The sequence below is a fragment of the Poecile atricapillus genome, chromosome 3 (genome assembly GCF_030490865.1).
Source record: "Poecile atricapillus isolate bPoeAtr1 chromosome 3, bPoeAtr1.hap1, whole genome shotgun sequence".
Classification (NCBI taxonomy): Eukaryota; Metazoa; Chordata; class Aves; order Passeriformes; family Paridae; genus Poecile; species Poecile atricapillus.
This window is the reverse complement of record NC_081251.1, coordinates 24,787,926-24,809,993: the sequence shown is the minus strand read 5'-3', so window position 1 is coordinate 24,809,993 and position 22,068 is coordinate 24,787,926. Positions and strand designations below refer to the sequence as shown.

Sequence of the window (22,068 nt, the reverse complement as noted above, 5' to 3'; positions counted from 1 at the left end):
TTGCAGCAGCTATACAAAAAATCTGAAGTGGTTTTAGTTTTCTGTCTTAAAAGCAAAGATCATTTCTATACAAATAGTATTGAAGCTGTGCATTCATTAAAAAAATTAATTTGGCTCAAATATTCTTTTTCTGTGCTTATGTCCTCCTTGCATGCTTCTACTTTTTTTTTCTTGGAATGCTGTTTTATTGTACCTTGCCTAATCACATCTTAAATGCTTTAATTTCTGAGTTCTCCATCCTGTAAGTGGCATTTGTTTACACATTTAATTCTGCAGTGTCAGTGGTACATTCCAGTTTAAGCTTCATGATCATTTTCTGAGTCATTAAATCTAGAAACATTAAGGCCATATGGATTCAGTTGATCAGTACCTAAAACGCATTTCTAATATTGTTTTCATTACTGTTCATATTTGTGCTGTTGTAAATGCACTTCTTCCTATGCAAAAATAAGCAGGTTCAGAGAATTTACTTTAAATGGTTCTCTGGTCTTCATCACATTCTGTTCTGCTGCATCTTTAGTTGTCATATGTGGAACTAGAGCTTGCAAAAGGGAAAGGAACTAGTATTAATCAGATATGAGAAGACAGTTCTGTATTTTTCATCTTTTTCCAGACTGTAAGAAACTTGCAAAGTAGTGCGCTTGCAAACAAGGCTCACACAAAATAGCATAGAATACAATTTAGATACAAAACTAGCAGATTATAGTTGCTTTTTAGGATAACACTCCACACCGCCTGTTAGTGTTTGCGTCCCCCTTCACTTTGTTGTCCTTTGTAATGCCTTTTTGCCATTCTTTGCCTCCGTCAGTGCTTAAGCAGAGTAAATATCCTGCTGGCAGCTCACTGGCAAGAGGAAAAAACGACGTGAACAGATACCGTGCTCCTGCATTCACCTAACCCAAATGTTTTCCTTGGTATTTATGTTAATTTTTTTCTCTTTCACTATTTTCCTAGTCATTGTTCGACAGTTTTAAGTCCACATAGTCAGAGCAATAGTCTCTTTACAGACCTCTTTTTATCATTCCAACTGTGTCTTTTTTAACTTGACTATTTAAATGGCTAAGAGTCAGCATCATCCAGTTCTGAAGTGGATTGGGCAGCAATCCAGCTCTTTTTGTTAGAGACAGACATTCATTTTTTTGGACTAGAAACAAATTACTTCCAAATGCTGGAAATGTAAGAAGTCTTTTTTAAAAAAAGGGGTTTCAGGTGTTTATAGAACAAATTAGTATAAAATAGTTTTCAAAATGATAAGCCACATTTAAAATAAATATTTAGTACTTTTGGAAGCTGTCAAAATACAGCATTAAAAACATGAAATCACTGATCTTTAGCATGCATAGAAAGTATGGTGAGGGCACACTGATATCAAATTCCCCATGCATATTTCTATTGCACCTTGGATTGCGTGCATAAAAGGTAGTATTTTGAGGTGTTTTTTTGCATGATCCATAGTGACTGGCTGTAGGTTTAATGAGATGACTGCCTGTAGCAATCAGAAATTGAACTGATAACTGTTGCTTTAAAATAGTGTTTGATTTAATTCCTAAAAAATGAAAGTCTTGATTAGCTAGATGAATAAAAAATAAAGAATTTTCATTGGTCTGGAGATTGTATCTTGTGCCTTATTCAGCACTCTATAAGCACACTTACATAAGCACTCTCTCATCCACAGAAAGGCTAGTTCTCCACAATTGTTACTTATCCCTTTTAGTTTTATTGTGTCTTGCTCGTGTCTCCCACATCTTCCAACTTCCACAACAAATGAAATGGGATTTCCACAAATGCAATCCTGCACAACGGGCTCATCTCAGAACCCATGCTTGCAAGCCTATCCCATTCTCCCTTCTCAGCACCCCTGCTACAACATGCATTTCTTCCTCAATTGGTAGCTCTTCAGCTGCCATGGTAATTTTAGAGATGATGTTGTATGTCTTAATAGGGTTTGCATTCCTACAGTTGCTCAATGTCTCCTTTAAAGGGTGGCAATGCTCAGCACTCCTTGCTTCTGTGGCACTAAGGCAAATTGCTGTGTAAAGCTTGCATCCTGAAAACCAAACTCTTACCCTCCAAAAATCCAGACTGACAACTATGGATGGTCCCTAAAGGATGCTAGTTCCCAGACTGTGCCTGAAATTGCTTGGTGGAGCTCTGTCTGCCCCAGGACAAAGCTGTGCCAAGGATTCTGCAAGAGTTACACACAGTGGACAACTGAATTCCAGTCCTGATGCCATTTTGGTTTTTGGTCATATATATAGCCACAAAAGAGCACAACTTCCTGTGCATTAGCTGCACAAAAGAGAGATTTTTACTGTCATTCCTAGTAACATTTGTAGCATTCCACAAATGGCATTCCATAATAACATCTAAGGATGTCTCTGGAGATGGGATTTCAGAGGTTCTGGTCCGTTTTGAGTGTGCTGCTGATGCCACTGGGGATTTGAGTTTATATGCTGGACTAAAAAGGTATGTAGAGCAGTGAAAGAAATAAAATAGTATATTTCAAAATAATTTTAAAAATAATTATAAAAGAAAAATTTCAAAAATTTGGTTAAGAAACAATTAAAATTTAAGTACCCTTAAAATAACTTTTTTTTCAGAGTTTAATTCCTCATTTAATTTACATTCTTTTTTGAAAATAAATTATTTCTATAAGTGTTACTTGAATTGTTTTCAGAAGTTCTCCCTATAATCATATGGAACTTTAATTTATATGCATCAGCTAGAAGAAGATAAATGGCTTTTAGACATGTTTATTTTTCTGCTTGATGGGAATGACTCCCCCTTCCTTTTTACCCTAAAGTAGTTTTTCTTAAAGTTTATTAGCAACTATAAAAAAAAAAGGACAGAATCACCGCAATGGTTCCCTCTTGGAAATTATTGTTTTCATGACCTTTCATTATTTGTGAGTGTGTGTATTCTAGCTTTTGCCTGAAAAAGAGGACATTACATAGAATCTGAATTTCAGACCTAAGCAAGGATCAGAGGAGTTTGCCATAGCTGGAACAGACTTGGGAAATGACAAATCCCAGAGTCTCCAGTAGGGAAGTGTAGTGTTTACAGGATGATGTTTCCTTCCTTTTTGGGCAGCTCTACAGACAGCTGTGCTGAGGGGGTGGAACTAAAACTCTGGCCATTCTTGCATATTTACAGCTCCTCAGAAGGAATTTTATTATCATCTAGCAAACAATGAAGGAGGGAGAGTTACTTCCTATTCTGAGAGGCATCAGGTTGCTTTAAACAAGATCTTAGGGTGTTTTCTAAGGTAAATGAAACTGCAGAAATTCTGTAGATAATTGTGATCAGGAGGCTGGAGTTCTGACCTCATCCAAATGAGTGTTGGGTGGATCTTTGTAGCTTGGGAGAGCAAGTGAGAATTTGCATAAGTGGAATAAGTTGAAGATGACTCTTCAGCTAAGACAGAAATCAAAGCTGATGTAGTACTTAAAGTATGACAATCATTTTTTCTTTCTGTGCTGTGCAGAAGCAACACAGAAACAGTCTCCTGAGTCAAATAATTTGTCATTCTTTTTTTCTTTTGAAATACTGTGTTATTAATTGAAACAGCCAGGCATTCAGAAATAAAAACTTTTTTACAATTTTTAAACATAAATGAATGGTAGTTCTATATACTCCATAATTTTGCCAGCTTGCATGTTTTCTTGTTTACTTTTTTCTTCTTTGTTTCTAGTGCAAATGATATGTGGTAAGATTGCCAGAGGCAAATGATGTGATTTGCTTAACAGAGTCCATTCAAATGCATAAAGTAAACACTTCTGGAAAGAAAGATTTTTTTTCTGTAATCAATGTTCATAGCAGTTAAATTTTGCTTGCCCTAAGAGTTGCAACAATAGAAAATAATTTTTAACTTGATGGAGTATTTTTTCCTCTAAAGAATAAGCCAAGTAAACAAAATAAAAGTAGATTTAGCAGAGCAATGTAACATGCATCTATAGCAAAATATAAGATGCTAATATGAATGTCTTTTTAAATAAAAGAAGTGTTCTGGCTTTACTGCTGGCAGATACATTGGATAGACAATTACAAATGTCCTTTTATAAAAAGGGAACTTCCATCAAAACAAGAGAAAAATATTTTCAAGACATTTTACATTTTGTGGCTCCCCACCTTAATGCTGCCGTTTAATTAATCAATGTATTTGAAGGAGAGTCAATATAATATGCTAAAGTACTGTAATGTGATGAACATTATAAAGTTGATCCAAATATAACAGAACAGTAGAAGGTAAGAAACTATCATACTTATAAAAAAGAGTTTCTTGCATTATAATGAAAAACTTGATGAAAATTTTATTTGAAATAAAAATTCTCTCTGCCTAGGGTGGCCAAAAAATGCCTTACTTGATTGAATCTTCTTTGCCCATGTTACTGTACTTATTGTTACTGTATAATCCCATCCTGGAGTTCCACTCAAGACACTGTATTTTTGCACAAAATATAAAGTGCTACTTCCTTGAAATTATACAGAAGAATGACTAAAACATATATTCCATAGCTCTTAAAGGGAGATTGTTCCTTGGTTCTAAATCTTTGCAGTAGATTTTCCAGCAAGACCATAGTGGCTCCATTTGTTAAGTACATTTGTCTGAGTCTTGAATCAAATAAGGATGTGCACAGCCATTTGCAAGTTCACAGGCTATTTAGCAAGAATGAATTTAAAGGAAAAAAAATGCCAATAGAAATAATTCTTTTTCATGTTAAAAAAAGAAAATAAAAGGAATAATCAAATTGTAAGCAAACAGAAATACCTGGTACTTTACTATACTATCATGTTTACTGTAATATTGCCATGATTTTTGCTTAACAATTGGGAAATTAGTCTTTAATTACTCTAGAGAATGAGGTGCACAAGAATGGATGCATTTGGTTTTGTGTTTTGCTTTATGGCATTTGATGGAGTTGTATTTTTTATCTTGCAATGATTTTCAAAACACAAATACCAGTGAAGGAAAAAAAAAAAGCCATCAGGATAGCTGCTGTAAATATTTTGTAAAATGTCCATCTGAAGCCCCTCAACCACTGGTAATTAGAAGCCATACTGTGGAGATTGACAGGGTAAATTACCAGTTAATGTTTACACAACAAAACATATGCCCAGTACAATATCCTACACTGATGTTACTGAAACCAGAGTCCGGAAATGTACAGTGGAAACAAGACGTGGTACTTTTCTTGTGCCAACATAAACAGCAATTACAGCACAGTGTGAGAGAAGTCATAAGAAATACTACTGCATATCAGTAGTTCAACAAAGTCAGCACTTTTGTGTAATTGCAGGGGAAAAGGGCTGAAAAACATTACAGATCTCAGCAAGAAATGGCCCTTTATACTTTTAAACTGATCCTTGATAAAACAATGCCGGGGTCATGAGAAGGCTACTCTGCCAATTTTGCTTCGCTGTGGGATCCATTGACATCTGGCTGAGCTGCGGAAGCTGGAAAACTTCTTTAATATTCTCTTGACAGTAAAGTGGACATGTGGAAAACATTCTAATCTGTTAATCTTTGGTGCTCCTGAAGAAAAAGGATGTTTGGCTTTATACTTTGTGATGATAAATATTGTCTCCAGTCTAGCTGTAAATAAGTTAAAAGCATTTGAATGAGGATGCAATTCTTATTTTCCGTATATGGGAGAAGATGGATGTGCACCTGTGCAATCCAGAAGATGTAAGGAATGCCAGGAGGTTTTTTTTCTAAGGTTAGTTTACCATACATCTTGGAAATACACTTTTCTTTATGCTGAGTGTGGTTTGTCAATGAATATTGGTGGACAGAGTCTCTGAACTGCCATATATCCTACATACTAAAGTAGAATTAGGTATTGTTTCACTCAAGGGATTCTGAAAATAGAATTAAGAGATATTTGAAATAGTAGTTAAGTCTGAATAAAAAGTGCAGGTTTTATTTAACAGCATTAACTGTACAAATTATTTTTGGTTGACTCTAAATCTAATATAGGTGATAAGGAATGTGTGATATAGTGATAGTGATAATGATAGGGAATGATGGAGATACATATCTATTCAGCTTGAGTAGGATGTACAATTGTTCATTTGTGTTGTGAGATTTATCTCCAGAAATGAGAAAAGGCATCTCTCACCTTAGAAAATAACTGCTATAAAAATATATTGTGTATTCCAAGTATAAAGCATCTATTACGTATGTTAATATAAAATGCAAAAGATACTATGGGTTATGTAAAGACCAAACTAGGATTCAAAATTCTACAAATTTTTGGAGTATCTTCTAAAATAATCTGAAAAATTGTAACGATGCACGAAGGCTCAGGCTGAATTGAAGTCAGATGGCATTTTAAATGGTTTTATTTTTTCCTTTAGATAACCTGATGTTGATATACAATTATGCTACTGTGGAATGAAAATAGTTCTGCTCTACTTTCCCTGTGTTTTTATAAATGCTGTCATTGCTGCAGATTTATTTTAAAACAATAGATGTTTTCTGCCATCCGTCTATTTCATCTGCTCACATTACTACAAGGTAGTGTTCATTGCCACTTAGTGCATAATGCTGCAAGTGTTCTGGTTGTAAGAAGTGAGGGAAATTACACCTCCAGGAACAATTTGGTATTTGGTCACCCAGCTTAAGCTGAAGAGTGACTCAACACAAATTGGTCTTCTAGTAACTAGAAGGGTTAGGAGTTGGCAGAAGCTAGCAAGGACAAAAAAAAAAACCAAGGTTGAAAGAATTTGTAGTTTCTTTCTAAGGTGCAGATACAGTAAAAGGGATACATAAAATAGATTAAATTTATTATGTGCTCCCTTAATGTAGGAAAAAGGGGGCTTTTCAAATACTGTCCTGCTTGGGATAGATTTGTCATTTTCATTGATAGATTCACATGTTCCACATTTGCCACGTGCACTTCAAATACTAGACCTTTCAAATCAGTGCCTTTCCCTGATTCTTCATAGTAGTCCTCTGCCCTTTTCAGTATTGTGGCTCACAGAGAAGTGCCCTGTCTGCAGCCTTCATCTCAAACATTGATTTTTACCTATTCTGTCCTTCATTCAACTCATTCTCAGCTGATGTGCTATATTATGATAATTCAGCCATTCTATTTTAGTGTCTGCTCAGCTTGTCCTCCGTGAGCCATCCACGGAAGTAAGTGGATTTTTTCTTTCTTTCTTCATTGGACCTTAACAGTCAGCAGCTCCAAACATTCTTCTTTAGTCACAGCTAAATTTTCCTCTCCCAAAGCTACCCTCAATTACTTTACCATGGAGTTAAGTAATCATTTATCTCCCCTGTCCATTCAAAGCTCTCTTTATTTTCCAGTTTATTTTTATTCATTTACAGTGGCATGTAGAATATGAGAAAAACCTTGTTACCTGATGACATGTAGGGCACAGGCAACCTGGCACACCTGCTGCACCTCTGGATTAGACAATTCTATCCCTGCCTACCCCAAAGCTTCTCTTTGCCTTTTCTGTCTAGTTCCCCCTTTCCCTCCAGGTCCCCAGATTATTATCTTCTCTGCCCTACCTATTTCATTGCTCTTCTGACTGTGTCCAAACTTTTATCTATAGAAAAAAATACAGTTTGGTTATAGATCAGATTATTTCATGACATAGTAAGCAGATAAATTATTAAACCATCACAGATTTGCTTGAGAGCAGCAAATTCTGCTGAAGAGCATCCGGGGCAGTAGCTACTTACTTAGCGTCAGCAGCAGCATCTGGCAATGCCCTGGCTTGCCTAGGGAGGGAAGGAAGGGAGAGTGGAAGGTCACTTACTGTTTTGATGATCATTACATCTTCATGGGCTCCAACAAGACCTTAACATGCCTCCTGCTCCCCCTGCAGCTTTGTGCTCCTTAGCAAGGGAGAGCTCGAGTTGAGCACAGCCCCACACCAGCACTGTTTTTAAATAAAAGAATGCACATATTCCCTAAAAGCAGCACAATAAGCCTGCATAGGCAATAAGAATAATGATTTGTGAACAGCTGCTTCATTAATCGTGTCATGGCATAAGATTTTTATTAGGATTTCATCTCAAAACCAGTCTCATGTTGAATGGAATTGATTCCCCCTGAACATCCATGAATGTTTTCTGAAGAACCAGATCTGCAACACAGACCTCACTGTTCAGGCTTTTTGTGCAGGTAATGCATTGTCAGTCAGATACAGATTTTCCAACTCAGTCTGAGAGAAATTGCTTCACAATTCTTTGTCGAGCTTAAGAAAAAATTATGGTCAGCTGCTGCTCTCATGACCCCTGGACATTTTAACTCCCAGACTGATCCATTTCCTGACAAAAAGGTGGAAATAAGGTGGAAGCTTGTAACTAAGTCCAGACTGGGATCTCTTAAGATCAGTATCCCATCTGTGCCAAACTTGAGAGTGCAAAGCTACAAAAATATCTCCAAGAAACGCATGTAAAACTTATTGAATATTAACGTAACAAAGTGTTTTTCTTCCCCAAAACTTGTTCCCCGAAGTGACCAAGCCCATTTTTCACTAAAACTTTCAAAACAATCCAGTCTGAGGCAGAGACAAGGCATGGAAAATATAAGTTCCAGCAGTTAAAGACTGACAAAGTAATAAACAACTTAAAGTGGGGCCTTATGATGGAAAGTGTTAGGGAACTTTAACTCTAGATGTCATTGCCAGCTTTGCTTATAATAAATGTGTCAGTAGCAATATGAAAAGATGTGTATGATAAGTTAAAAGAATGCAGTATTAACCTATTTTATGTGGCACGTCTGCCCACAAATTGCTTGCATCTCAATATGTTTTGGAAGAAAAGGATTTTTTTTCCCCAATGAATGTATTAATTTCAAACGACATGAACTGGGAAATTAGAGATTTTAATCTAACAGTGACACCCTGTGGTCAGTAGGGATGGTGGTAACTGAAAGGCAGTTTTGTGATGTGTTAACTTTTAGCAAAAGCAGAGAAAAAAAGAAGCAGGAAGGAAATGCAGACAACTTTCAGGGATTTCCACAGAGATATGTTATCCCATTTTATTGCCTTATACATAGAAAATGATGCTTTTAATTTCTTAAATACCAAAATAATATTTATTTGCATATATTTATTTTATTGAAATACAGAAGAATGGCATGCTTTGATTTTAGACAACTTGACAATGTAAATTAGAGAAGGGTTTTTGTAGCCACTGAACCTTACAAAGCATTGCTGGCATAGTTATTTCTGTTTCTGTGGTTACCTCTCTGTCTCTCTACAGGAGAGGGTATTTCTGCTAGTGGCATACCCTGTAGTGTGTAGCAGACTGATGCCAGAGAGACACAGTGATATGACAGAACCACACCAGAGTGCTATCTGGGCACTGACCAGGCTGCAGGATTAAATAGAATTGGTCTTTTACTGCCTTTTGTGTGGGCAGCCTTTCACCTGACATATCCTACTTCTTCCTCCCTGTCTCCTCCCTTCATTGAACAAATGCTGAACTAACTCAGCGGTTCTTTGCCATATCTACATGCACCTATCTTTAAGACATTGGTTACTGAACTTCACAGTGCTGTGGCCCCCTGACTTTGTGGCACAAATATTTTCCTGCTTAATGTGTACCTTGTTTCCTTGATATTATGCTTTCAAAATCTCATAGTTTAGAATAAGCCTAATTTATGAAACAACTGATTTATAGCTTCTGATTTATACCACATACTTTCCTGGAGTTACTGATTCTGACCTTGCCATTTTTAAGAGAGAAGCAAAGTTAAACTTCTGCCAGACAAACCAGGTTTAAATATCAGTAAGGAAGGAGACTGACTGTCCCAACAAGAAGTTATGGGGAGCTAGTAAAGCAAACTCAGAAACATGAAGCATTTATTATTCACTGGAAATAATGGTTTCCTGTTAAAACTGGCTCTTTGACAAAGGTGATGAATTTAATTCCTTGTTTTCTCATTGGGGAATTAGGAAGTTAGCATGGGACAGGAGCAAAAAGTCCTCTCCCTTCTCTAGAGAGTAACCTAAAGCTAGCCAAAGCTAAGGTTTGGGAGGTGTTCAGGAACCACTGTCAGAAATTTTGTGATTATCAAAAAGTGTCAAAAAATATTGAAGTACTATAGTTGTCCTGGAAGCCAAGCCATTGTTCACCCTCACACATATCCATATATAAGCAGCTCAGTGAGTGGTCATCTAGGACATATCCTATGAAAGAGCTGCAGTACAACTTCTCATGAATGTCAGCACAATTTAGTGCCTGTCAGGAAGTGACAGTGAGACTGGACTTTTTAAATGTCAGATTGACTGAATTTTTTGCAAGCTTGGATTGCTAAAAGGATTGAAACTCATTATCTCCTGTAAAAGTCTGACAAATATGTAAGATATGATGAAGGAAAAGACCTTGTTTTACATATTTTGTCAATTTTTAGGTTTTACTTTAGAGCTCCTTGTGCTTTTAATGGCTGCAAAAGCAAAACAGCTTCATAGCTGCTCAAATGTGCAGAGGAGTTATTTATTAGGTGCTATTGCAGACTCTGTGCTTGGACAGGCTAGCCTGTAATATCAACCTCCAAATTAGTTAGTAGCACTACTGAGGGATGTTTTCCAACATCTGTTTTTAGCACTGTTAGATTGGGGCTTAGAGTATGGATTATTTAAGGAATTTTTTGGATGGGGCCACGCTGAAGATGAACTGGAGTGATTCTGTGCTTGAGTCAGCAAACATATTTTAACTGTCTGTACAAAATGCAAGAGCAGAGATGCAGCTGACCCTGTTGCTGAAACAGAAGTACATTTCAGTAGATATCCTATCAAAAGCCTTATGAAGACAACTTTAAAAGACATTATCTTAAAGGAGAGGCACCTGCTCACTGCATATTAAGACCACTGGTTTGAAGAACTGTCAAATTTGGAGGTCAGTCAGGGTTGCTGTATTATATATGCCATGTTTATATCTTGTCTACCACTGGCTTAATTTTAAAATAGTAAATACATCCTGATATACAATTTTAAAGACTTCATGTTTATACACTGTTTCTGGGAAGTAACGGATTAAGTGTCCTGTACTAGGGTTAAAACCATCCCCCCAAGTATGCTACCAATGTAAAGGCACTATTAGACTTTCTCCTTTTTTTTATATTTAGCCAAAATAGTCAATGATTTAAAATACAGAGCAATTATCACTGTCATATGGAAATTACTGCTCCCACTGCTTAGCCAACCAAAGGCATCAGGGTTTTATATGCTCTTGCATCTATGGTAAGATAAATTGTCTGAGCTTACTCTGGCTTCCAGTGAAGGTACTTTCAGTAACTCAGACAAGGCTGCCTAAGAATACAAGGGTGTGGTTAGACAAAGATAGGTATTTCATGTTACCTTCAAGTCACTGTGATATCCCTGTGATATTCACTTTCAATGAACAATTATAAACAACGTACCCCACTGCTGTGAGATTTGCACTGCAAATTCAGAATTAAGGTGGCATCACTAGTGTTTGTACAAGGATATCAAGAATTAATATGTGTATATATATTCAATGCCTTTAGAAAAAATGCTCTTTTAATGCTGGAGGATATTTTTCTTGGTTTTGCTTACAGTGAGTACCCTGTGAAGGACTAGAGCAGGCTACTGACATTTTTGGCTGTTTTTTACAAAATACTATTTAGTTGATATTTTTTTCCCATTTGTGCAAAAGGGTAAGAATTTATTGAGATAATTTTCTGGGATTAGAAAGTGACTGTTTATATGCTAATGAAGCTGTTTCTGAGTCTGCCGATATTCCTTGGGAATTTAACAGCCATGATGTACCTCACCACATTATTTGCCTATTGTTTATCCCCATGTAAAAATTACTGAAAATGATAACATGAAGAAGAATGCTCTAGCAGTTACGATATAACCTTCCAGATTGGGAAAACCTCAATGAAAGACACTTTATTTTATCTTTTCATCTCTGAAACAATAATTTATAATGGAAATCTTAAAATCAGACTAAGAGAGCAGGCATAGTAGTGGGATCATGCTTGTATCAACCTGTACATCCACATACTAGATACTTTTTTCTGCATATCTCCACCATACTCCAAATTGTTACAATAAGGAGCCTTATGTGTGTCTCTGCAGGGACACTTGTGAGCTGAAAGCTGCCACTGTGGAGCTTGGCACAATGACTTCTAGAGTAAATATAAGAATCCTAGGAGCTAGTGCAAAAAAAGACAGAATTTCCAGTGGTCATGAATCCATGTCCTCCAAGTAATGGATACAGATGTGTCATGTAACACATTTTCTGACTGGTAGCTTACACAAACAAAGAGTGTGAAAAGAGACAGAAATGTGAAATATACACTTGGTGATTCACTCCATAAGTCACAGATTACTGTACTTTAAAGTGCAGTATCTCTTTTTAGAGACTCATTTTGTGAGCAATATTAAATAGTCTTTTGCCTGTCACAATTATGCACCTCGATTCCTTTGAGGTCTTCATTACGGGCTTTGAGTAGCTACTTAGATCAAGATAATATTCTCTGTTCAAGAATAGAACCTGGGACAACACTTAATTCTTTATTATTGCTTTCCAGAGATGCTGAAAGTTCAAAGAACCTGTAAGTCCTATGATAAAACTATGGAACACACTGTTAAAACCAGAAGCAAATGCAAAAAACCCAAAAATGTTAGAGTAATTTATTTCAGAACTTAAAAACCAACTAGTAGGTATATTTGGGAAGGGTAGCAACTGCAACATGCACAATGTATCATTTCCTTCCTTGCCAGCTACTTGTGTACATGTCTGCGAAGGAGAAACTCAGGCTCCCTGGCCAGCCTGCAGGGACAGGTAGGTTTCTCAGAAGGGAGATCAGCAATCTGTGCAGTCAGGCCTCTAAGCCAAACTTCCTGATGTGCATATGTTTGTAACAGGCATGGTTTAACCTCTGAATCTCTCCGTACCCAAAGTCAGGGTTTTGAAAATTTATCTCTGCACAAGAGATACTGCTCTGAAGTTCAGTCTGCCTGACGTGTCTTGCAGTTTCGGTGTATGTCTCTCTAAATTATTCCTTTGGGGAAGGGAACCCTCTAGTGTGCTTAAAGCAGAAAGTAGCTAGTGTCTTTGAAGACCTAATAATTTTTCTGCCTAATTCCCTTGCCTGCTTCTGATTTTCTGTAGAGCCTGAACGCTTCCAGAAGCAAGGAAAAGACTGAAGAGCCTACTCTGACAAGAGAGACCCAGTGTCCTGAATCATATACCTAATACGATGTAATAGAAAAATATTGCTTTCCAGTTTCAGCTTTATTTTAAAGTCAAGTCATAGAAAGAAGGAAGAGCAAAAGCTCATTACACATATCAGTAGAAGTCACTGGCTCGATTTTTTGTCTCTTCCATTATTAGTCTCCTAGGGAAGACGTTAACTCATAGGAAATGTAATATTATCTCCTGGGTGGAGTTGGTAACCGGTTTACTACTTTTTATCATGAATATGATGAGTGGTTCAGAAGAGAGAAGACATTTGAATGCAGAAGGACGAAAATAAAAAGCGAAAAATTATGAATTTACCACAGCTGAGTGTTTTTTCAAGTATTTAAGTCCAGTTTAAATGAAAAAGCATAACACAGTGCACTAAGTATTCTCTTAAAAAGATTCCAAGCTCAGAACCTACTTAGATCTTCGGAGAACTTCCATTGATTGGTTTTTTTTCATGAAAACCTTTCATACTAGATGCAGGTTATTTAAAAACATCAGGTTGAAAGATAAAGAGATAAAAGACTTAAACCTCTGTCTATAAAACAGCAATCATCTTATGTGCCAAAATCACATGTAATGGACCATTAGTTCTTTGTTCCATATCCTGTGTTTGAAAAGTCTTACTTTATAAAGATGTCAGGACTAAAGCTATTATTAGGAATGTTCTAATTTTAGGAATTTTCAAGGAACACATCCATTTGTGGAGAAATGCATATTTTATGCATCGTAACTAATACATATGACCTGCCATTTATGAAAAATTATAAATTATACTCTGTGCTGACGCTTCATTTTTGTGTTTTTACTTTCCAGATGGGAGTTGCTGTAGTGGATTCATCTGTTGCAGGACTTGGTGGTTGTCCCTATGCAAAAGGTGCTACTGGAAATGTAGCCACAGAGGATGTGATATACATGCTGAATGGTCTGGGGATCAACACAGTAAGATATTTTTATTTTCTACTTAAGACTCTAAGGAAAAAAAACAATTTTAGGAAACGTACAATACATACCGCACAAAAACTTGTGCTGTACAATAAAATATTCTGAGCCCATAGTAGTTTTTGCAAACTCAATGCTTTAATATGGCTTGACACATAAGGAGTGATGTTGTGTTCATTATCAATTTAGACTAGAAATGGTTTGTGTATTTAACATAATTTGAGTAGTCCACTTCTTCCTACCTGGAGCTATGAGTAACTTAGTAGCAGCTGCTTTGTGTCATTGCTCTGCCTCAGTAACCACAAAAATAATTACTGTAGACATTGCTCATAACGGCTGATCATCTCAACATTGGAAAGGCTGAGAAGAGCTCAGCTTTTGTCTTAGTTTTGGATTTGGCTCATAGTGTTTATTAATTTGTTGTCAATTTTTCTGACTTCTGAGTTGAAAAAATTTGTGATGTTTGGCACCTAAGCACAGGACATTGTTATTTCTCAAGTCTCCACTTAATATATTTCAAAATTGTACAGAAACTGTTACTGGCTAGGAGGCTTAACAGTCATTTTTATTACCAGCCCTGTTCTTGGAGGAGAGGGCAGAGCAGCTTATATGCACTGAGCTGCACTTTAATGAACCTTACCAGTGAATATCCACACCTTAAGAGCACATATTTAGTATCCCTGGCTTGGTTAGCATATTAATTATTCTGTATTCCTAGGACTCAATTACTGCCTTCTTCAATAAATGTGCTCATTGGTCTTCCTGTCGGCCCCCATTTTTCTTGATATGTGGCATAATGAGTTTGCGCTAACTCAGGCATTGCAGTAACTTTATGTTTAATTTGCGCAAGACTTGGAGAGCCAAGTTCAAAGGAGAACAAATAAAGAACTGCGAAAACTACAAAGGGAGTGGTTTCCATTTAAACTACTGCAGAAAGAAATCTAAATGCCTGATATCTGCAATAGGAAGATTTGAATTATTGAGGAGCTCATTGGAACTTATCACATGTTTGTAGGCAGCAGTTCTGTGTGGTGTACATGCCAGTGGAGTTCCTTGACATAAAAGGATTACAGAACTTGTTTCTGAGTTGCACATTCTCTGGGCAATGTTAAAGCATATTCAGTGCCTTACAGAGTTCACTGTAAGCAATTTTCTGCTCTCATTTGCTTTTTAGGAAGTTCAGGGTAGATGTCAGACACTTATTTAGAAAATGTTCAATCACAAGTGTCCACTGTACAAGTGGACTCTGTTTTGAACTGTTTGTACACACTTTGGGGTAGCTTTTCTTCATGAAGATGTTTATTCTTTTGAAACAACACAATTCTTTGTAATAAGGAGGAGAAATAATGCATTTCACTTTACATTGCTGTGCACCTTAGACTTGGGCTTTTAGTATAGTCTTTCCTTGGGCAAAATACTCATTGACCTTTCCAACTGACTCATAGCAAAAAAAAATAATTAAGCAAAAATAGTCTGATTATATGAAATATTAAGTGTCCCAGGCTTCTTGATGAGATTGATTAATCTTTTAACAATCTGGTGGCTAAGCAAGAATCCAACTTGTCCTAAAGGTTGATACCAAATCCCATGAAGACAATCTCATCATTAAATGCTTAAGTCTTCTTTTGTTTGGTTTAGTAGTGATTTTACTCAGGTTTTGTTTAATTTTAGATTTTAGATTATGCAATAGCAAAACACAAGACTTTGCTTTTTGAATCCTTTCTGGCTCATTAAATGTTTTACTGGATGAGAGACCTGGACACTCAAAGTCGTTACCATAATATATGAGCTTTTTTCTTTATAATGTTGGCTGTTTTTGGTACCACTGCCAATTCTGTAAAATCGTTATTGAAGAAAAATATTAATATGTTCCTTTTTGTGTAATGGCAAAAAATGAAATTGTAATTGCTAATGTTGTCCATTTGCAAGGAACAGTTTCTCATGTTCATCTCAACTATACACTAAAGTTTTAAGTTAGTTGAGTGAACTCACCTTAAGTGTCAGGCAATGTTGGACATTATTTAACCATACATTATTTTAGCTCAGTTAGTCAGAGCATGGTGCTGATGGCACCAAGGTCACAAGTTTGATCTCCGGATGAGCCATTCACTTAAGAATTTGACTTAATAGTTCTTGTAGGTCCCTTCCAATTCAGAGTATTCTGTGATATCAGTGAATTATTGAGTTCAGATTGACAAGATACATCAAAATAATAATGGTTGCTTTTTCTATACTGTTCTTCAGTACACATAAACAGTAAGTGACCCGTGAAATTAATCTTTGGCAGACTAAATGTGAAATGATTTTAAAGTCAATGAGAATTAAAGGATTTTGCCTTCTGGCAGAAGCTTTTGTGATTTAAGGCACCTATCCAAGTTTATTAGAGGCACTTTTCTTTGGATTTTTTGGGGGGGAAATGAATTCCTTGGAGTGCAGGAGTAATTCTGGATATATTGAGTGATTACCAAGTATACTTAGGAAATACATTCTGGGTATCTATCTGAAGACACATTATTTTGTTGACAACCTTGCAAACGCTTACTTCTGTCCCATTCCTATCTCTGAGTCATGCTAATGAATTCTGGGTTTTTTTCTCATGGTAGTCCTCTTTCACAATACTTATATTAAAGAAGACAGTATAAAAAGCAGAGATTCATGTATTCCATTTAATGAATGTGAACTGTGAAAGTATGTTTCTTACCAACACATACCACATGGTGCAGTGTTGCAGTGATGAAAACTTGACTATTGTGTAGTTTGGGGAGTTTATTTTGACAACTTTCATAATCTAACTACCAATATGTCTATGGGGATAAATTGCTCATTTCTTCCTTGTTAGAAAGTGCAGATAGATTAAAATTTCTTAGATTATGTTATGTGTGGTAGCACTTTAGAAACTAAATCTAAGTAATGACCAATAAAAGATAAACAGAATAAGCTGAAATAAACCTTGTTATAACTGTATTAAAGTGAGATGATAGATAGATAGATAGATAGATAGATAGATAGATAGATAGATAGATAGATAGATAGACAGATAGATGTCTTTTAATTATGTGGTTTAGATGGTGCTAGCATTTTTTTCAAGTTAAAAATATTTTTTGATTACATTTCTGCTAAGTCATTTCTATTCTCATTAACATTTTTAGCCAATTCCAAGAATAAAAAAGGCAAAGTTTACCACATAACATGGAAATAAGTGCTAGATCCAGTTAAAGGATTAAGTGTTAAAGTCAGGTTTTGGTCTGAATATTAGTGCATCAATTTGGAAGTGTGATGAAAGTGTAATTTCTGCTGCAATACACCTTGTACTCCTTAAAGAAGAGTGACACCCTTCTCCCAGTTTTGAATGACTGCTTGGTGTATTGGTCATTCAAAGTCTCCTTTTGCATCCTTTCTACAGGAACTTTACTCTGGCTTCTATATTGCAATCTTTGGAGGAAGTACTTAAATCACAAATATGATCTAATTTTAAAACTTCTACTATACATGAGTAATAAAGGAGACTTAATGAAGTGGTTTTGCCTCTTTAATCAGTGATCTGATTAAATTTTAGCAATCAAGCAGTACTGATATGTAGTTTAAAAACAGCTGCTCAGAGGGCTTGTTTTTTAGTATGGGCAGATGAAGCAGTTGTGAGTTTTTGCTCAGCTGTGTTATCAAGGTAAATTGTAATTTTGAATTGAAATGGACTCCTTCAAGAAGGAGATTATAATTATTCAAGAGAATACAGGATCCCATTTCTCCTGGATTCAGTTGCTGATACAAGTGTGTCTCCTCCATTTTCCTGAGCTGCAAGTAGGGCACTTGCAAGCAAGAATTTTTATACTGTTGAATGATAAATATGTATAGCACATATTTAGACATATATTTTTCTTCTAACTTCTAGTTGTAATTCCAGTTCTTTATTCCAGATTCTTTTGGGATTGAAAGATATTACTCCAGTATTTGGTCCACTTCTGATGGGACAAGGAATCACTCTCAAAGTAGTAGAACCTTTCAAACAACTAGAAGCTGTAACTGTCCATAAATCACTGTAGCTTTACTGATCTCCATTACTGACCTATAACATGAATCAAGCCCTTTGGAAAAAATTAGACCCTGGAGCAAAAAACTTGGAGTCTAAGCATTTTCAACATGTGCATTTATTATTATTAACATTTTTAACCTCTTTTTTAGGGAGTAAATCTTTGTGCTGTGATGGAAGCTGGAAATTTCATCTGCACAGCTTTGAGCAAGAAAACAAACTCGAAGGTTGCACAAGCTTCCTTCAGTACTGGAACTATCAATTAAATGGATTTTTCTTTTTGCAGCTTGATTACATTTTCCATTTACCTTGACCAAGGACATTTGCATCAGGAAAAGAAACAAGAAAATCATTGAATCAAAGAAGCAAAATAGTTTTGTTTTGGTTTTTTTTAATGGGAGGACTTATTGTACTGTACTGTCTTGTCAGGAATTGTCAGATTTGTAAGTAAGAAAAAAATGACTGCATTATAGAACCCTGTACCCTGTACTTGGTACTTCTACAGATGAGAAAAATGTATAAACATTAGGACATTTTACCACGTTTTAAATTGAATTTTTAGTTCTTTTCAGGAAAACCAGGTAGAAGCAATGAATACATAGTTAAATTTTAATCAAGATGTCTTTCAGAACAGTACAAATATTTTCAGTAGTTTATGAGATCTCACACTGTGTGGGGTCTTTCTATTATGTATTTTATTTATATGAATTCTTGCTTTTCATTTGTCAAGTCACTCTGTTTTGAACATGGAGCTAAATCTGAATTCACCATAAGAATTTTTTAGCAATAGAACTTCTTTTAAATTTTGTTTAACATCTGTTAAATTATGGATGACTTTATCTTGTTCCAAGACATTGTGGTGAGTGGCACTCTGCCAGATGCTTCAAATCCTCCTGCAAATTTCATTATTTGTTACATATGTTAAATTTGTTGTAGTTGCCTTTTTTGGTCAACTTATTAAAACCTAATTATATGAAGCAAATAAAAATTGGCAAGGTTTTCAACATCATTCAGGTTCATAGTGGTGTCGAAGGGGATACATTTTCATCCAAGGTTTCATCAAACAATTAGATTTTTCATTCTGTAGGCTATGAATTGATATTCTCATTCAGAAGTCACAGGTTTTTCAGGATAATAGTATTTTACTGGACTAGCTTACACAAAGGACACCGTTTAAAATTTTTTTTTTTTGTGCTTTACTGATAATGATACTGTCATTTCTAGATCAATAATGAACAAATGGACACATTCAAAGAGCCTAATCCTATCTATAAATGTTCATGTGTGCCATGAAAATATCGTCATGTTTTTCAGCCTGAAACTTCAGTACTCTTACTGGTTGGTTGTGTAGGATCTGTCTGTACTTCTCTGTGTGCTTAACTATACTTTTTCTGAACCTGTTGACATGAAAATCTAAAACCCTGGACTGTGCTCTTCATCAATATTCTCGATTTTTCTCAAAAATATGAAATCTTGTCAAAAGGATAAGATGAAATAAAGTGAAAGATAACACATTAAAAAAGAAAAGGCTGAATATTTTTTTGTCTGGAACTCAAGTCTGACAAGTTACAGCTGAGGCACAGTTTGCCTTTGAAATACCAAAGTGAATTTTTCTGAGATCTTTTAGCCAGTTGTGTAGTTTAGAATTGGCATAGCTTAAGTCAGTCTTTGCATTCCAGGCAACACAAAACTATAAATTTGATATAATATCTCTATCCTGTTTATGACCTAAATGATAGTCAAAATTAATATAAGGTACTTTGTTTCACTCTTCTCATGATAAAAGTCAAAGGATAAACAAAGAAATGTGTTCAGATGAGGCAAGAAATATCTTGCCTATCATTCCAAAATACTAAATCTCTCCTGCTGTCTAGTAAGAAGACTTTCAAATACTTCTGAAGGTGTGAACACCCTGATTTTCTTGACCTGCCCTGGATGCATGGTTGGATCACCACAAAAAAGCTCTTTCTTCTTTTTCCTGTGTTTCAGCTGCGGCTTTGCTATTTAGAAGCCACTGTAGCTCATATATCAAAACACAAACTTAAATAAAACCAGGTCTTGAAACATTCACAGGCTTAGAAATTCACCCAGTGAAGGGGTGAGCAGTACTTAGACTGTACTCTGTCTAATAATTAGTAGTTAAGCCTAAACATGGTGCCAGAATTGACATCTTAAAGACTCCCTAATTAATGTACCATTTTCCCCTGAAGGTGACTAACCTTACTGTAATATTTTCCCGTTTAATAATAAATTTTCCTGTTTAGTTTTCTCTGTAGGCACAGAATTGGCTCATTTTGAGCTGAAGTATGCAGTTTTACTGTAGGTCCTGATGAATTTTCTTCCATCCAAGACCCTATGAGCAAGCATGTTTAATTGACATAAACAATATTGAGCTTCTCAAAGACTGAAAATGAAGTCAGCCCTTGGAAAAAAAAGCAGTTGTGATGCAAACCTGAATGTGAGACTAAAAACTGAACTGAGACTAAGCTGGCTACCAGCCTGGGGAGATTAAATACATACCCATAACAGGACCTGAGGGAATGGCGTGAAGCTGTAACAGGAGGTTTAGTTTGGATATTAGAGAAGTATTCTTCACCCAGAGGGTGGTTGGGCACTGGAACAGGCTCTCCAGGGAAGTGGTCACAGCACCAAGCCTGACAGAGCTCAAGAAGTGTTTTGACTGCTCTTGGGCATACAGTGTGACTCTTGGGGATGGTGCTGTGCAGGGCCAGGAGCTGGATTTCGTGGTCCTTGTGGGTCCCTTTCAACTCAGCTTATCCTGTGATTATGAACTGAAAAATAACACACTTTCTAGTAAACCTGGATGAATTTGTGCCACTGGGTAGAATGGAATGAAAAATTCCTATGACCAGAAAAATCCCAAGAAATAATGTCAGTGCCTCTGCAACAGACGGCAGGGTTCTTTTTCCTTGAAGGTGGTGGTGAGACCTTCAATTATCCAAGTAAGGAACTGAACAGCTGGTGTCCATTTTTATGCCTCTGTGCACAGTGCATCCTAGGCTTCTCAGCATCTGGACTGTCAGTTTGGAATTCTAAGGCTCTTGATTTTTGCTACGCAGTGAAACAGGGTACCTATTAAATCATGTGGATGAACAACCTAAAATGTCTCAGTTCTTTATTGGGTCTGTTTAGAAACTACTTGGAAACTTGTGGAGAGCCTTAATTGCAGGTCTGTTATTCTGTAATGATGTGAGCATTGGAAAAGATGAGCAGTCACATCTGGAGCCCGTACTTTACCCACATGTTCAGCTTCAACCACATTGTGAGTTATCGTAAGCCAGGGTGGAGGTCACAGACAGATTGTTTGTCAGGATGGTTACAGGAGAGAAAGAAACATAGAGCCAGAATAAAAAAGAAAGAAAGCCTCAACCCAGTGTTTATGTGCCAAAATTGCCACCTGGGATGAATTTAGGTCTGTGGGTCCAGGTGAGCAGTCCCTATAAAATCCTTGTTTACTTGTAGTGTGACTGAGAATCCTGCAACATCTTACGTTCAGCCTACTGACATTTTTTAGGTGTGTAAAATGCTGCTGCTCTGCCTTCCTGTGCTGGCATAATTTTGACTACGCAGAACATTTGACACCTAATCTCTGGCTTCACAAAATAAGGATCTATTGCTTTTAATAGCAAAGGCTAATCCAATAGCTATGCCATGAGCGTGCACCACTCACATAGGCAGCATTGAATTCAGCATATAGTAAAACAGCTGAGACTATACCCCTTCAGAAACTTGTCGAGACATGGGATGAGGCTCTCCAGTGCTTCTGACTTCCTAAACCTTTATGCCTATATTCAGAGTGACCCATCACTAGTGGTGTCTTCACTTTTAGTCCCCGTCACTGTCCCAGCTGAATACATTGCTGTCTCTTCATCCTCAAGTAGCCTCCTGGCTACTTACA

The 22,068-nt window shown here is 36.4% G+C and overlaps 1 protein-coding gene across 2 annotated transcripts in view; it reads left to right on the top strand.

The window, feature by feature from the left end:
• HMGCLL1 (3-hydroxymethyl-3-methylglutaryl-CoA lyase L1) overlaps window positions 1-19,775 on the top strand; it is an 86,624-nt gene extending 66,849 nt beyond the window's left edge. For both annotated transcript variants that reach the window (XM_058836596.1, XM_058836595.1), the window contains exons 8-9: window positions 13,997-14,122; window positions 18,302-19,775. In XM_058836596.1, coding sequence (XP_058692579.1) covers window positions 13,997-14,122; window positions 18,302-18,415 — 240 coding nt within the window. In that variant the 3' untranslated portion in view covers window positions 18,416-19,775. The remainder of the gene's footprint in view (window positions 1-13,996; window positions 14,123-18,301) is intronic.
• The last annotated feature ends 2,293 nt before the right edge of the window (window positions 19,776-22,068 follow it).